Source organism: Orcinus orca, chromosome 2 (assembly GCF_937001465.1).
Source record: "Orcinus orca chromosome 2, mOrcOrc1.1, whole genome shotgun sequence".
Lineage (NCBI taxonomy): Eukaryota > Metazoa > Chordata > Mammalia > Artiodactyla > Delphinidae > Orcinus > Orcinus orca.
Genome location: NC_064560.1, coordinates 174,999,889 through 175,016,946, shown reverse-complemented (window position 1 = coordinate 175,016,946; position 17,058 = coordinate 174,999,889). Strand labels below are relative to the sequence as shown.

General features: G+C 39.1%; 1 protein-coding gene across 16 annotated transcripts in view; it reads right to left on the bottom strand.

Moving 5' to 3' along the window:
* The window catches only part of TTLL5 (tubulin tyrosine ligase like 5), a 309,168-nt gene that overhangs the window by 20,334 nt on the left and 271,776 nt on the right, over nt 1–17,058 (bottom strand). For 13 of the 16 annotated variants that reach the window (XM_033408371.2, XM_033408251.2, XM_033408420.2 and 10 more), the window contains one exon: nt 1,170–1,327. The exons of the other annotated variants lie outside the window; for them this stretch is intronic. In XM_033408371.2, coding sequence (XP_033264262.2) covers nt 1,185–1,327 — 143 coding nt within the window. In that variant the 3' untranslated portion in view covers nt 1,170–1,184. Of the gene's footprint in view, nt 1–1,169; nt 1,328–17,058 lie in introns of those variants that run through there. 16 annotated transcript variants of the gene reach the window in all.

Below are 17,058 nucleotides of genomic sequence, written 5' to 3'. Positions count from 1 at the left end.
AAGCTATTGGCAGCTCAGTGTACTTTCTGAGGAATCAGATGTCAATCACTATCACCACAAAGCAGATGTCCTCTGGATCCTTTGAAATAAAGCTTGAGGTTAACTATCATCTATCCTTCTCTTGTAAAGATCTTCCTATTAGTTCTCGAAAGGCTCCTGAGTATGTCTGTTACTTTACATTTATCTTCTAAACTAATCCATACGGCCCACTAATCATTTTTATTACTTTTCACTGGATTTTCTAAAGTGTATCATCTCTCTGGGTATTATGGTTCATTGCATGCCCATGTCTAAGCTACTGTCTTGTATCCCTCTTTTTGTCTATTAACAATAAAAGAATGATGAGAGTAGTTTCTCGACCTTTTATGACTTATGCTCCATCAGCCAGATGGAGATTTTGTTCCACTTTACTTTCTGCAGTTTGTTTTATGAAAGCTGTAAATTTCTTATCACTCTCCATACATAATTATATTACAGTTTGACTACGCTTTTTTTTAAAACTTATGGTAACTCCCCTCCTCTTTTCCCTCTTGGTATGCACCGCTGGTTGAGAATCACTGTATTAGACATAGACTTAAGGCTCCATTGTACCATTTCTCTTCAATCTAGTCCATAAAATGCCGTTTTTCACTCCCAGAAAAACTTGTCCTAAATGTCAAAAATTTCTAGCTGCCAGATGAGAACCTTAGCTTCACAGAATAGTAGTATGGCCTACAGATTGTATCAGTCAGAGTGCTCATGTATTTGATGAAGTTGAACCTACTTTACCATGTAAAAACTGCCAATGTGTCCATCTCTTAATTTTTTATTTTTACTTTATTGAAAAAAAAACTAGTGTGGTAGGCAGCCTTTAAGATGGTCTGTGATTCCTGCCTCCTGATACTCATGCCCTTATGTAATCTCCCCACCCTGAGTATAGACCAGACTTACTGACTCTCTTCTTACAGAGAATACAGCAAAAGTTATGGGATGTCACTTCCAAGGTTAAATTGTACAAAGACTGTGGCTTTTGCCTTGGGTGCTCTCTCATTCTCTCATGTATTGCTTGTTCAGGGGAGGCCAGCTGCCATGTTGTGAGTCAGCTGTATTAGTTTGCCCAGGCTGCATAAGAAAATACCACAGAATGGTTGGCTTAAACAACAGAAATTTATTTTCTCACAGTTCAGGAGGCTGGAAGTCCAAGATCAAAGTGTAGGCAGGTTTGGTTTCTTCTGAGGCCCCTCCCCTTGCATCTGGCTTGCAGATGCCCATCTTCTTGTGTCCTCACAGGGTCTTTCCTCTGAGTGAATCCCTGATGCCTCTCTGTGTGTCCAAATTTCCTCTTCTTCTAAGGACACCAGTCAGACTGGATTAGGGCTCACCATAACAGCCTCCTTTTAACTTAATCACCCCTTTAAAGGTTCTATCTCCAAATATAGTCACATTCTGAAGTACTGGGGGGTTAAAATTTCACATATGAACCTGTGGTAGGGGGCATATCTCAGTTCATACAGAGGCCCTTTGGAGAGGACTGAGTGGAAAGAGGCCTGCCAATAACCATATGAGTGAGCTTGGAAGCAGATCCCCCAGTTGGGCCTTCAGATGAGATCACAGCTCCCAGCTGACAGCCTGATACACCCTCATGTGAGACCTTAAGCCAGAGGTCTCCAGCTAAGCTAGAATGCCTGACTCATAGAAATTGTGAGATAACAAATGTTTGTTGTTTGAAGCCATAAGTTTTGGGTAAAATTTGTTATGCAGTAATAGATAACGAATATTACCTATAACCTCATGTACCAACAAAGAAAAACCTGTCTTAGCTGGAATGCTTGGGCAAAGAATATTGAGGCTACTTGAACTTCTTTGTTAATTGGGGTTAAGGCCCAATTTTTCTTTGCTTCATACCTTGCTGCAAATGAATCAGTGTACTTTTCTGCCCCAAATTATGTCTTTGATGACTGAAGATTGAAACTGTTCTAGGTGTTGCTTGATAGAAAAACCACCACCACCACCACCAACAACAACATTTTCACATGCAATATCTCATCTAGTTTTCACAGCAACTCCATGAAGAAGACATAGCAGCTACAGTATTTTAATTCAGGTGCCAAGCAAAGCACCTGACACATAGTAGGCATTAAAAAAAACCTTCTAAATGAATGTGTTTCCACTTTACAAATGACTATACTGAGCCTGCAGAAGTTAACTAACTTGTTCAAGGTTGCACAGTTCCTAAGTGGCAAGTATGGTAATAGAATCCAAGTCCAGGATTTTTTCCTATTGTACCATGTCACCTGATATGTTTGCTATTTGCATCTTTCTTCCTTGAAGTTATGGGTAAAAACATTTTTTAAAAAATAATAAAAATTACAGTTAACTGATACTTTATTTTACATTTTTTCCCCCTTTAGGGGCTGTGATAGGTGAATGAAAAGTAATTATAAGCAAATAGCTACATTCTGAAAATGATCAATTCATAAGGTATGGGCACATACACCCTAGTAGTTTGCTACTGAGTCAATTCTGGAAGATTTGTATTTATATCTCCTTATCTTTTTAAAGTCAACAAGTAGTGGATTTAACATCTTAAGCTTATTAAAGATAGGTACTCTATTATATGCCTCTTCTTTTCCCCACATGGGTTTCTGGGTGAATCAAAGAACACAGCCCTTGAACACCAGGAAAAAGCTGATTACAAAAATGGCATGAAGTTTCATGAAGTTTCTTCTCTTCCTCTCAGAAGTCCAAGGAAGAGAAAGAAGCATAGACATAGTTATCAAAATACCCCAAATTTACAGGATGTGAACACTGCACAGTTAATCTAACATTGTCCAGAGACTTATTTAGTGAACGTTAAATCTTATAACAGCAATAGAAACTGATCTTTTATCCCACATTCACTTACTGAATACCTATTAAATGCCCAGCACTATGAAAAGCACTGGTGATATAGAGGTGAATGACATAATTCCTAATCCTTCTGGGAGTTTATAACCTGGTGGTAGAGGTCAACAAATGAAATATAATAATGTATTTTAGAAAATTCTGTTACAGAGGAAGGCAAAGGGTTTTACAGGAGTTAATGGTAAGAGGGGGAAGTGGGTACTGTGGTCGGTGAAGGACTTTGGAAGAGATGACAAGATCTGGAAATGGAAGCATGGCCGGAGTTAGCCAAGGGGAGGTGGGACTTCTACAAAGAGGAAACATCTTGTGCAATGGCACGGAAGTGTGAGGTAGTGTAGCAAGTAGTTTAGAATGACTGGAATTTAAAGGTACGTGTTGGGGGAGTAGTGGAAAATGTGGGTAGAGAAGGGAGTAGGCCATGAAGGGCTCTGGTTACCCACTGAAGAATTTGTACTTTAAGGAAAGCTTTTGAAAACTTTTTAGTGGGGAAGTATCATAATTATAACTGTTTCTAAAAGACCACTACTAGCAGTGTGGAGGATAAAATCAGAATGAGGCCGAGGGCAAAAAGATCTGTATGGAAAACACTATAGTAATTCAAACAAAAAGTGGTATGTGTCTGAATTAAGTCAGAGGAAATGAATGAGATTAGACATAAGATCTGAGAAGTGTTTAAAGGGAAAAATATAATAATTGATAACCAATGGGATATGTGGGGTGAGGGGAGTAGCTAGAATGATTCTTAGGTTTCTGGCTTTACTTTATTGAAGGTGAACAGGGAGGGACCATAAGGGGAGTGTGTCTGAGAGGATGACAAGCACAGTTTTGGACGTGCTGGGTTTGACATGACTGTGAGAGATTCAGGAGAGATGTCTAGAGGTGGCTCCAGGGAGAAGTTTGGGTAGAGAAGGGCTGCTACGTACCTGTTTTATGTATATGTTATTTCCAGAATTGTGCAGTGCACAACCAATCTGTGAAGCCATACATGACAGCCCTGGCTGGAGGTACAGGTTTGGAACTGTCAAATATGGAGGTCAGTTGAAACTACTGGAAAGAACTAGGGCCCCCACCCAGGTGGGGGATGGTAACTTCAGGCTGAGCACAAGATTCCTGGAGCACCGCCCTCCTACCTCACTACCAACCAATCAGAAGAAAGTCACACACCCTGCAGTTCTCACCCCAAATTTTGCCTATAAAAACTTTTCCCCAAAAACTGTTAGGAGTTTTGAGCATGAGCCACCCATTCTCCTTGCTTGGCCCTGCAATAAACCTTTCTCAAAGGCAGGATTCTAGAGAAGGAAAATTCACAAGTAAGCAAAGGATGAAGAGCTTTAAAAGAGTGACTAAGAAGGATTTTTCAGAGAGGTGAGAAAGAGGAAAGGTAACCTTACCAAAAACTCAATATTATTAAAGGTTAACACTTTAAAGATGTGGATTTTTCTCCAAATTGAGTGATTAAGTAAACCATCCTTATTCATTCCTTACAAGGTTTATTATTAGCCATACTTTTTAATGATGTTAGTATTGTCCAGCTATGGTTGATCTTAGTCAGAACTTAATTTCAGCCTCAGGTGAATAATTTTATACCAGGTGAAGTCACTACTTTTTCATGTTACTAAAAGTACTGCCTTTGCCGGATCTTATTTTCTCATTTTTTCCCCCCATATATCTCCCGTCTGACCCTTGGTCCAGTTGTTCCTTGAACTGTGTGTTTTATTTACATTGCTGCCGTAATACACCTAACCTACCAAACATCATAGCTTAGCCCAGCCTACCTTAAACATGCTCAGAACACTTACACTAGCCTGCAGTTGGGCAAAATCAACGAATACAAAGCCTGTTTTATAATAAAGTGTTGAATATCTCATGTAATTTGTTGACTACTTTACTGACAGTGAAAAACAGACTGGTTGTCTGGGTAGAGAATGGTTGGAAGTGTATTGCTTGTTGACCCCTATGATCACGTGGCTGACTGGGGGCTGTGTTCCCTGCCCAGCATCATGAGAGAGGATTGTAATGCAAATCACTAGGCCAGGAAAGGAGCACAATTCAAAATTCAGAGTATGGTTTCTACTGAATGCATATTGCTTTCACACCATCATAAAGGCAAAAAACTATAAGCTGAACCATTGTAAGCTGGGGACCATCTGCATATACTAACATTTGTCAAAATATGAATTTGTCTTTTGCTTCACTCTGAAATCTGAAATTCTGTTTTTCCTTTTATATATGTTTATTCTCTGAATTAAGGTTGGGGATCTTGTGTTTCACTTAGTTTGTTATTCCTTATGTGCACCTAATAGTGTGTGGAACATAATTATTCATAGAAAATTCCTACCATACACTCGAAGGCCACATGAGAATGCTAAACATCTCAAAGATGGAAACAGAAAACAGAAGTTCCAGAAAACTTTTAAAAAACTCTAGTTACAAGCCTGTGTTTGTTTGAATAATTGCTTTGGTTGGCCCTTAAGTTCAGGTTTTAAAACTAGAAGTCACCTTGCCACATATGAAATTATTTTTCATTTTCCCATAAGATTTGAAAGTTGAAAAGTTACTTTAAACTGAGGTTGATAAACATAACATGTAACAGATTACAGATTTGTATCATTTTCGAGTTGAACTTCATTTCTCAAAGTGCCAAGATGTTAATTTCACAGATGAGGGCTTTGAGCCTGAAGAGGTTTGGTGACTTGCCCGAGATCACACAAATAGTAGCCAAGGGGAGATGAGAGCCAGTTCCTTTGATTTTTAAATTGGGTCCTCTTTCCATTATACCACACTGCTGGGTTTAGGTTTTACCCTAAACCCTTCATGGAGAGCAGGGCACAAAATTGATATCACTGACACACAGAAATTCTGACTTCCAAGACTCCTCCTATAGCAATGACAGGATGATTTCTCGGGGAGTCTGTCAGCTGCTCTGTGGCCATGAAATAAACTGTGGGGGCAGGGAGCATGCCCCGGGAGGAGGAGCTCCCTGGGATGCTTGAAAGAAAAGTGGATTTATGCCGAGGATAATTCCTGGAACAGATGTGAAACCAAATACTTCATATCACAATCCTGCCCCCACCCTTTCTGAAAGGGAAATGAAATAGCAGGATTAACCTGCTCTTCATCAGATCATGCTTTGTTTCTTTCAAAAAAATCCCATGACCAGGGCAGATTCCATTTCCTGCTACTCCCCTCCTATAGCAATGAGGGGAGAGCCCAGCAGGGGAGAAGAAGCTTTTCTTATGCTCTGCAGGCACCAGGAGCTTGAGGGTGGTGGTTAGAGAGGCAGGCAGGACAGTTATGGCAGGCTAAGGGCCAACACGAGCTTTCACCCCCCAAACCCAGCTGGATTTCTCCATCCACATGCCACCAGGAAGCATTCTTTTGTAAATGTAATGAGCGTTTTAGGATACTGATAAATTCATCAATTTGGGGGGAGAGAGAAATTAGAATTAGTTTAAGTCTAGGGCTCCGTGAAAAAAGTACACATAGACTGAAAAGTGGCTCACTTTTTTTTTTTCCTTTTGGCCATAAAACTCAAGGTTTGTGAAAGAGATAGACAAATTTTAAAATAAACTATAACGCCTTGACCAGGGAATGACACAGCAAAGCAGAAATACAGCGTATAACACACACACACACACACACACACACACACACACACACACACACACACACGTATAAAATCATCACTAAGCTAGTTGTCCCATGCTTTAAAGCGATTTGATAACTCAAGTGCCAGAGCATAAACCCTTCTGTAAGAACCAAAAGAGACTGGCGGCTTCTCACCGTTTGCCCTTAGCACTGAAATGCTGCCCCCTCTAATGACCCTGGCAGCGAGGCCGGGATCTCAGGGGAGTCAGCAGCAGCTACCTTGAAAGTGTTATTAGCCCACAGATCTCTGGTGCCCCATGGTAATGAGCATCAAGAGCATCCCCACAAGCCAGGGACTGGGTCACTTGAGGTGTCTCTAAGAATCACCTTTCAAAGCCAAAACCACTTGTTCAGTCATATCACAAGTGGGCAACAGGACAGTGTGAAGGGAGGGGTGCCTGCGGACGGCAGAATTAAAGGGATTAACAATGGGAGAGAAGCAATTGGTGGCACAGCTAGCTCCATTCTCAGCTGCTCTGTCTTGGATTTGGAGCATGAGGTGAAGCTTAAGGCTCTGAAACTATAGTCAAGGTCCTCCTTGCTCTGTGCTGACTGAGGCATCAGAAATACCCGACACCTTTCCAAACGGGGGAAAATGCAAGTGAGGCCAGGCACAGAGACAGCTGCTGTCCCCCAGGCGTACCACCTTACTTGGAAGCCTGAAGAAGTAGAGGCAAAGCTGAGGCGAGGCATCTTTCTACCTAGCACCTGATAGCACACCTAGCACAAAAAAGGCAGTCAATTATTTGTTGAATTAATGAATAGGAATAGGTAACTATTTACTGTATTTATAAGTATTTATTAAAGAATTTGGCTACCTAAGAAGTAAATACAATTTGACTGCTTACACACTGAAGGCTTTTTGTTCTGTTTTTTTTTTTTCTAACTCTTCAGATATCAACTATCAACTTTTTAAGGTTTGAGATATATTTCACACACTAATAAAATTCACCCATTTAAAGTGTATATGTCAGTGGTCTTTAGTGTAACCATCACCACAAAACCTACTTCTAGAACATCTTCTTTACTCCAAAAAGAAACCCTATGACTACTGGCAGTCACTCCTCCTTCCTCCTCCCCCCAGCTCTAGTCCGGGGGACCCACTGATCTCCTTCCTGTCTCTATGGACTTGTCTATTCTGGACATTGCACATAAACAGAATCTACAATATATAGTCCTTTACTCACTTAGCATGACATTTTCAAGGTTCATCCATGTTGTAAGCATGTACCAGTACTTCCTTCATTTTTACGGCTGAATAATATTCTATTGTATGTACACATCACATTCTGCCTACCATTCTTTTTTTTTTTTTTAATTAATTTATTTATTTATTTTTGGCTGTGTTGGGTCTTCATTGCTGTGTGCTGGCTTTCTCTAGTTGCGGCGACCAGGGGCTACTCTTCGTTGAGGTGTGCGGGCTTCTCATTGTGGTGGCTTCTCTTGTGGTGGAGCATGGGCTCTAGGCACGCAGGCTTCAGTAGTTGTGGCATGCGGGCTCAGTAGTTGTGGCTCGCGGGCTCTAGAGCGCAGGCTCAGTAGTTGTGGCACATGGGCTTAGCTGCTGTGCAGCATGTGGGATCTTCCCGGACCAGGGCTCGAAACCGTGTCCCTGCATTGGCAGGCAGATTCTTAACCACTGTGCCACCAGGGAAGCCCCTGCTTATCCATTCATGATCTGATAGACATTTAGGTTGTTTCTACATTTTGGCTACTGAGTAATGCTGCTATGAACATTCACGTACAGCTTTTCTATAGACATGTTCTTGTTTCTCCTGGATTTATACTTAGGAGAACTGCTGGGTCATTTGGTAACTCTGTTTACCTGTTTGAGAAATTGCCAAATTTCTCAAAATTCTCTGCATCCTCACCAACACTTGTTATTACCAACACTTGTTATTACCTGTCTTTTGATTGGGTGTGAAGTGGTATCTTATCACGGTTTTGATTTGCATTTCTCTAATGACTAATGATGCATCTTTTCATGTGCTTATTGGCCATTTGTAAGTCTTCTTTGGAGAAATATCTATTCAAATTCGTTGTTCATTTTAAAACCTGGGTTATCTGTCTTTCTATTGTTGAGCTGGAAGAGATCCATACATATTCTGAATATATGTCCTCTGCCAGATACCTGATTTGCAAATATTTACTGCCATTCTGTGGGCTCTTTTCACTTTCTTGATGGTGACTTTTGAAGCACATAATTTTTTTTTCACTTTGTATAGGGCTTCATTCAATTCTTTTTTTAAAATTGAAGTATAGTTGATTTATAATATTATATTTGTTTCAGGTGTATAGCACCGTGATTCAGTATTTTTATATATTATACTCTATTAAAAGTTATTACAAAATAATGGCTATAATTCCCTGTGCTGAACAATATATATATTGAAATATATATATTTATAAATAACTATATATGTATACAAATATATTTATACATGTGAATAAATACACACACCACAACTTCTTTATCCTTTCATCTGTTGATGAAACCTTTGGTTGTTTCCATATCTTGACTACTGTAAATAGTGCTGCTATGAATGCTGGGCTGCCTGTATCTTTTCACATTAGTGTTTCTGTTTTTTATGGATATACACCCAGGAGTGGAATTGCTGGATCATACAGTATTTCTATTTTTAGATTTCTGAGGAGCCTCCATACTGTTTTACACAGTGGTTGCACCAATTTACATTCCCAAGAACAGTATATGAGGGTTCCCTTTTCTCCACATCCTTGCCAACATTCGTTACTTTTTTTTTTTTTTTTTTTTTTTTTCTGTACGTGGGCCTCTCACTGTTGTGGCCTCTCCCGTCGCAGAGCACAGGCTCCGGATGCGCAGGCTCAGCGGCCATGGCTCACGGGCCCAGCCACTCTGCAGCATGTGGGGTCTTCCCGGACCGGGTCACGAAGCCACGTCCCCTGCATCGGCAGGCGGACTCTCAACCACTGCGCCACCAGGGAAGCCCCATTACTTTTTGATGATAGCCATTTTGACAGGTGTGAGGTGATATCTCTTTGTTATTTTGATTTGTATTTCTCTAATAATTAGCAGTGTTTAGCATCTTTTCATGTGCCTGTTGACCATCTATATGTCTTCTTTGCAAAAATGTCTATTTAGGTCTTCTGCCCATTTTTCCACTGGGTTTTTTTTTTTTTTCATGTTGAGTTGTATGAACTGATTATATATTTTGGATATTAACCCCTTGTTGGTCATAAGATTTGCAAATATTTTCTCCTATTCAGTAGGTTGTCTTTCTGTTTGGTAAATGATTCTTTTGCTGTGCAAAAAGTTTTTAAGTTTAATTAGGTCCCACTTGTTTATTTTTGCATTTATTTCTTTAACCTTAGGGACAGATCCAAAAAATATTACTATGATTTATGTCAAAGAGTACTCTGCCTATGTTCTCTTATAGGAGTTTTATGGTTTCTAGTCTTACATTTAGGTCTTTAATTTTGAGTTTATTTTTGTATATGGTGTGAGGAAATGTAATCTCATTGTTTTACATGTAGCTGTCCAGTTTTCCCAGCGCCACTTATTGAACAGACTGTGTTTTCTCCACTGTATATTCTTGCCTCCATTGTTGTAGATTAATTGACCATGGTGTGTGGGTTTATTTCTGGGCTCTCTATTCTGTTCCATCGATCTGTGTGTCTGTTTTAGTGCCAGTACCATGTTGTTTTGATTATTGTAGCTTTATAGTACAGTCTGAAGTCCGGGAGCGTGATACCTCCAACTTTGTTCTTTTTTCTCAAGATTGCTTCAGCAATTCAGGGTCTTTTATGCTTCAATACAAATTTTAGGATTATTTAATTCATTAGTTCTGTGAAAAATGTCATGGGTATTTTGATAGTGATTGCATTAAATCTGTAGATTGCTCTGGGTAGTATGGCCATTTTAACAATATTAATTCTTCCAATCCAAGAGCACTGGATATCTTTCCATCTCTTTGTATCATCTTCAATTTCCTTCAACAGTGTTTTATAGTGTTCAGAGTATAGGTCTTTCACATCCTTGGTTAAGTTTATTCCTATTCTGTTTGATGCAATTATATTTTATTGTATTTATTTTTTTTTAATTGCTCTGAACATGAACAATTTCCTCATTTATTTATTTAATTTATTTATGGCTACGTTGGGTCTTCGTTGCTCCCCGTGGGATTTCTCTAGTTGTGGGGAGCGGGGGCTACTCTTCGTTGTGGTGTGCAGGCTTCTCATCGTGGTGGTTTCTCTTGTTGCAGAGCATGGGTTCTAGGTGCATGGGCTTCAGCAGTTGTGGCACATGTGCTCAGGAGTTGTGGCTCACAGGTTCTAGAGCACAGGCTCAGTAGTTGTGGTGCACGGGCTTAGTTGCTTCGTGGCATGTGGGATCTTCCCGAACCACGGATTGAACCTGTGTCCCCTGCAATGGCAGGAGGATTCTTAACCACTGTGCCACCAGTGAAGGCCCATTCCCTTCTAAATTTGGATGCCTTTTATTTATTTTTCTTGTCTGACTGCTGTGGTCAGGACTTTTTTTTTTCCCTATTAGTCATCCATTTTATGCACATCAGTGTATACATGTCAATTGCAATCACCCGATTCATCACACCACCACCCCAACCACCCGTCGCTTTCCCTGCTTGGTGTCCATATGTTTGTTCTCTACATCTGTGTCTCTATTTCTGCTCTGCAAACTGGTTCACCTGTACCATTTTCTAGGTTCCACATATATGTGTTAATATACGATATTTGTCTTTCTCTTTCTGATTTACTTCACTCTGTATGATAGTCTCTAGATGCATCCACGTCTCTACAAATGACCCAATTTTGTTCCTTTTTATGGTGGAGTAATATTCCATTGTATATATGTACCACATCTTCTTTATCCATTCGTCTGTCGATGGGCATTTAGGCTGCTTCCGTGACCTGGCTATTGTAAACAGTGCTTCAGTGAACATTGGGGCACAAGTGTCTTTCTTAATTATGGTTTTCTCTGGGTATATGCCCAGTAGTGGGATTGCTGGGTCATATGGTAATTCTATTTTTAGTTTTTTAAGGAACCTCCATACTGTTCTCCATAGTGGCTATATCAATTTACATTCCCACCAACAGTGTAAGAGGGTTCCCTTTTCTCCACACCCTCTCCAGCATTTGTTGTTTGTAGATTTTCTGATGATGCCCATTCTAACTGGTGTGAGGTGGTATCTCATGGTAGTTTTGATTTGCATTTCTCTAATAATTAGTGATGTTGAGCATCTTTTCATCTGCCCCTTGGCCATCTGTATGTCTTCTTTGGTTAAATGTCTATTTAGGTCTTCTGCCCATTTTTGGACTGGGTTGTTTGTTTTCTTAATACTGAGCTGCATGAGCTGTTTATATATTTTGGAGATTAATCCTTTGTCCGATGATTCATTTGCAAACATTTTCTCCCATTCTGAAGGTTGTCTTTTCGTCTTGCTTATGGTTTCCTTTGCTGTGCAAAAGCTTTTAAGTTTCATTAGGTCCCATTTGTTTATTTTTGTTTTTATTCCCATTACTCTAGGAGGTGTATTAAAAAAGATCTTGCTGTGATTTATGTCAAAGAGTGTTCTTCCTAGTTTTCCTCTAAGAGTTGTATAGTGCCCGGTCTTACATTTAGGTCTCTAATCCATTTTGAGTTTATTTTTGTGTATGGTGTTAGGGACTGTTCTAATTTCATTCTTTTACAGGTAGCTGTCCAGTTTTCCCAGCACCACTTATTGAAGAGACTGTCTTTTCTCCATTGTATATCCTTGCCTCCTTTGTCATAGATTAGTTGACCATAGGTGCGTGGGTTTATCTCTGGGCTTTCTATCCTGTTCCATTGATCTATATTTCTGTTTTTGTGCCAGTAGCATATTGTCTTGATTACTGTAGCTCTGTCATATAGTCTGAAGTCAGGGAGTCTGATTCCTCCAGCTCCGTTTTTTCCCCTCAAGACTGCTTTGGCTATTCGGGGTCTTTTGTGTCTCCATACAAATTTTAAGATTTTTTTGTTCTAGTTCTGTAAAAAATGCCATTGGTAATTTGAAAGGGATTGCATTGAATCTGTAGATTGCTTTGCGTAGTAGAGTCATTTTCACAATATTGATTCTTCCAATCCAAGAACATGGTATATCTTGGCATCTGTTGGTATCACCTTTAATTTCTTTCATCAGGGCCTTATAGCTTTCTGCATACAGGCCTTTTGTCTCCCCAGGTAGATTTATTCCTAGGTATTTTATTCTCTTTGTTGCAATGGTAAATGCGAGTGTTTCCTTAACTTCTCCTTCAGTATGTATAGGAATGCAAGAGATTTCTGGGCATTAATTTTGTATCATGCAACTTTACCAAATTCATTGGTTAGCTCTAGTAGTTTTCTGGTGGCATCTTTAGGATTCTCTATGTATAGTATCATGTCATCTGCAAACAGTGACAGTTTTACTTCTTCTTTTCCAATTTGTATTCCTTTTATTTCTTTTTCTTCCCTGATTGCTGTGGTTAGGACTTCCAAAACTATGTTGAATAACAGTGGTGAGAGTGGACATCCTTGTCTTGTTCCTGATCTTAGAGGAAATGCCTTCAGTTTTTCACCATTGAGAATTATGTTTGCTGTGGGTTTGTCATATATGGTCCTTATTATGTTGAGGTAGTTTCCTTCTATGCCCACTTTCTGGAGAGTTTTTTACCATAAATGGGTGTTGAATTTTGTCAAAAGCTTTTCTGCATCTACTGAGATGATCATATGGTTTTTATTCTTCAATTTGTTAATATGGTGTATCACATTGATTGATTTGCATATATTGAAGAATTCTTGCATCCCTGGGATAAATCCCACTTGATCATGGTGTATGAGCCTTTTAATGTGTTGTTGGATTCTGTTTGCTAGTATGTTGTCGAGGATTTTTGCATCTATACTCATCAGTGATATTGGTCTGCAATTTTTTTTGTAGTATCTCTGGTTTTGGTATCAGGGTGATGGTGGCCTCATAGAATGAGTTTGGGAGTTTTCCTTCCTCTGCAATTTTCTGGAAGAGTTTGATAAGGATGGGTGTTAGCCCTTCTCTAAACGTTTGATAGAATTCACCTGTGAAGCCATCTGGTCCTGGACTTTTGTTTGTTGGAAGATTTTTAATCACAGTTTCAATTTCATTACCTGTGATTGGTCTGTTCATATTTTCTAATTCTTCCTGGTTCAGTCTTGGAAGGTTATACCTTTCTAAGAATTTGTCCATTTCTTCCAGGTTGTCCATTTTTTGGCATAGAGTTGCTTGTAGTAGCCTCTTAGGATGCTTTGTATTTCTGCAGTGTCTGTTGTAATTTCTCCTTTTTCATTTGTAATTTTATTGATTTGAGTCCTCTCCCTGTTTTTCTTGATGAGTCTGGCTAATGGTTTATCACTTTTGTTCATTTTCTTAAAGAACCAGCTTTTACTTTTATTGATCTTTGCTATTGTTTCTATTTCATTTACTTCTGCTCCGATCTTTATGATTTCTTTCCTTCTGCTAACTTTGGGTTTTGTTTGCTCTTCTTTCTCTAGTTCCTTTAGGTGTAACGTTAGATTGTTTATTTGAGATTTTTCTTGTTTCTTGAGGTAGGCTTGTATAGCTATAAACGTCCCTCTTAGAACTGCTTTTGCTGCATCCCATAGGTTTTGGATCACTGTGTTTTCATTGTCATTTGTCTCTAGGTATTTTTTGATTTCCTCTTTGATTTCTTCAGTGATCTCTTGGTTATTTAGTAACGTACTGGTTAGCCTCCATGTGTTTTTGTGTTTTTTACGTTTTTTTCCCTGTAATTGATTTCTAATCTCACAGCGTTGTGGTCAGAAAAGCTGCTTGATATGATTTCAATTTTCTTAAATTTACTGAGGCTTGATTTGTGACCCAAGATATGATCTATCCTGGAGAATGTTCCGTGTGAACTTGAGAAGAAAGTGTAATCTGCTGTTTTTGGATGGAATGTCCTACAAATATCAATTAAATCTATCTGGTCTATTGTGTCACTTAAAACTTGTGTTTCCTTATTAATTTTCTGTTTGGATGATCTGGCCATTGGTGTCAGTGAGGTGTTAAAATCCCCCACTATTACTGTGTTACTGTCGATTTCCTCTTTTAGAGCTGTTAGCAGTTGCCTTATGTATTGAGGTTCTCCTATGTTGGGTGTATATATATTTATAATTGTTATATCTTCTTCTTGGATTGATCCCTTGATCATTATGTAGTGTCCTTCCTTGTCTCTTGGAACATTCTTTATTTTAAAGTCTATTTTATCTGATATGAGAATTGCTGCTCCAGCTTTCTTTTGATTTCCATTTGCATGCAATATCTTTTTCCATCCCCTCACTTTCAGTCTGTATGTGTCCCTAGGTTGGAAGTGGGTCTCTTGTAGACAGCATATATATGGGTCTTGTTTTTGTATCCATTCAGCAAGCCTGTGTCTTTGGTTGGAGCATTTAATCCATCCACGTTTAAGGTAATTATTGATATGTATGTTCTTATTACCATTTTCTTAACTGTTTTGGGTTTGTTTTTGTAGGTCCTTTTCTTCTCTTGTGTTTCCCACTTAGAGAAGTTCCTTTAGCATTTGCTGTAGAGCTGGTTTGGTGGTGGTGAATTCTCTTAGGTTTTGCTTGTCTGTAAAGCTTTTGATTCCTCTGTCGAATCTGAATGAGATCCTTGCTGGGTAGAGTAATCTTGGTTGTTGGTTGTGAAAGGTTCTTCTCTTTCATCACTTTAAGTATATCATGCCACTCCCTTCTGGCTTGTAGAGTTTCTGCTGAGAAATCAGCTGTTAACCTTATGGGAGCTCCCTTGTATGTTATTTGTCGTTTTTCCCTTGCTGCTTTCAATAATTTTTCTGTGTCTTTAATTTTTACCAATTTGATTACTATGTGTCTCGGCGTGTTTCTCCTTGGGTTTATCCTGTATGGGACTCTCTGTGCTTCCTGGACTTGGGTGTCTATTTGCTTTCCCATGTTAGGGAAGTTTTCTACTATAATCTCTTTAAATATTTTCTCGGCTCCTTTCTCTCTCTCTTCTCCTTCTGGGACCCCTATAATGTGAATGTTGTTGTGTTTAATGTTGTCCCAGAGGTCTCTTAGCCTGTCTTCATTTCTTTTCATTCTTTTTTCTTTATTCCGTTCCGCAGCAGTGAATTCCACCATTCTGTCTTCCAGGTCACCTATCCGTTCTTCTGCCTCAGTTATTCTGCTATTGATTCCTTCTAGTGTAGTTTTCATTTCAGTTATGGTATTGTTCATCTCTGTTTGTTCTTTAATTCTTCTAGATCTTTGTTAAACATTTCTTGCAACTTCTCCATCTTTGCCTCCATTCTTTTTCCAAGGTCCTGGATCATCTTCACTATCATTATTCTGAATTCTTTTTCTGGAAGATTGCCTATCTCCCCTTCATGTAGTTGTTTTTCTGAGGTTTTATCTGCTTCCTTCATCTGGTACATAGCCCTCTGCCTTTTCATCTTTTCTGTCTTTCTGTGAATGTAGTTTTTGTTCCACAGACTGCAGGATTGTAGTTCTTTTCGCTTCTGCTCTCTGCCCTCTCACCAGGACTTCTGATACCGTGTTGAACAGGATTGGAAAGAGTTGTATCACACTGACTGATTTGCAAATGTTGAACCATCCTTATGTCCCTGAAACAAACCAACTTGATCATGTTGTATGATCATTTTTATATATTGTTGGATTTGATTTGTTAATATTTTGCTGAGGGTTTTTGCATCTATATTAATCAAAGATATCGACTTATAATTTTCTTCTTTTGGTAATGTCTTTGCCTAGTTTTGGTATCAAGGTAATGGTGGCCTAGTAGGATGAATCTGGGAGTGTTCCATCCTTTTCAATTTTTTGGAATAGTTTGAGAAGAATGGGTATTAGCTCTTTATGTGTTTTGTAGCATTCTCCTGTGAAGCTGTCCAGTTTTGGACTTTTGTTTGCTGGGAGTTTTTTTTTTTTTTTTGCGGTATGCAGGCCTCTCATGGTTGTGGCCTCTCCCGTTGCAGAGCACAGGCTCCGGACACGCAGGCTCAGCGGCCATGGCTCACGGGCCCAGCCGCTCCGCGGCATGTGGGATCTTCCCGGACTGGGGCACGAACTTGTGTCCCCTGCATCGGCAGGTGGACTCTCAACCACTGTGCCACCAGGGAAGCCCTGGGAGTTTTTTTTTGTTTTAATTACAAAGTCAATATCAGTACTAGTAACTGGTCTGTTCAAATTGTCTATTTCTTCTTGATTCAGTCTTGACAGGTTCTTTTTTTCTAGAAACTTGTCCATTTCTTCTAGGTTGTCCAAATTGTTGGCATATAACTGTTCATAGAATTATCTTATGATTTTCTGTATCTCTGTGGTATCAGTTATTTCTCCTCTTTCATTTCTTAATTTGTTTATTTGGATCCTCTTTTCTTCTTTATGAAACTGATAAAGGTTTATCAATTTTGTTTATCTTTAAAAAAACAGTTCTTGGTTTCACTGATCTTTTCTATTTTTTTTTTGTCTCTATTTTACTTATTTCCTCTCTGATCTTTATTATTTCC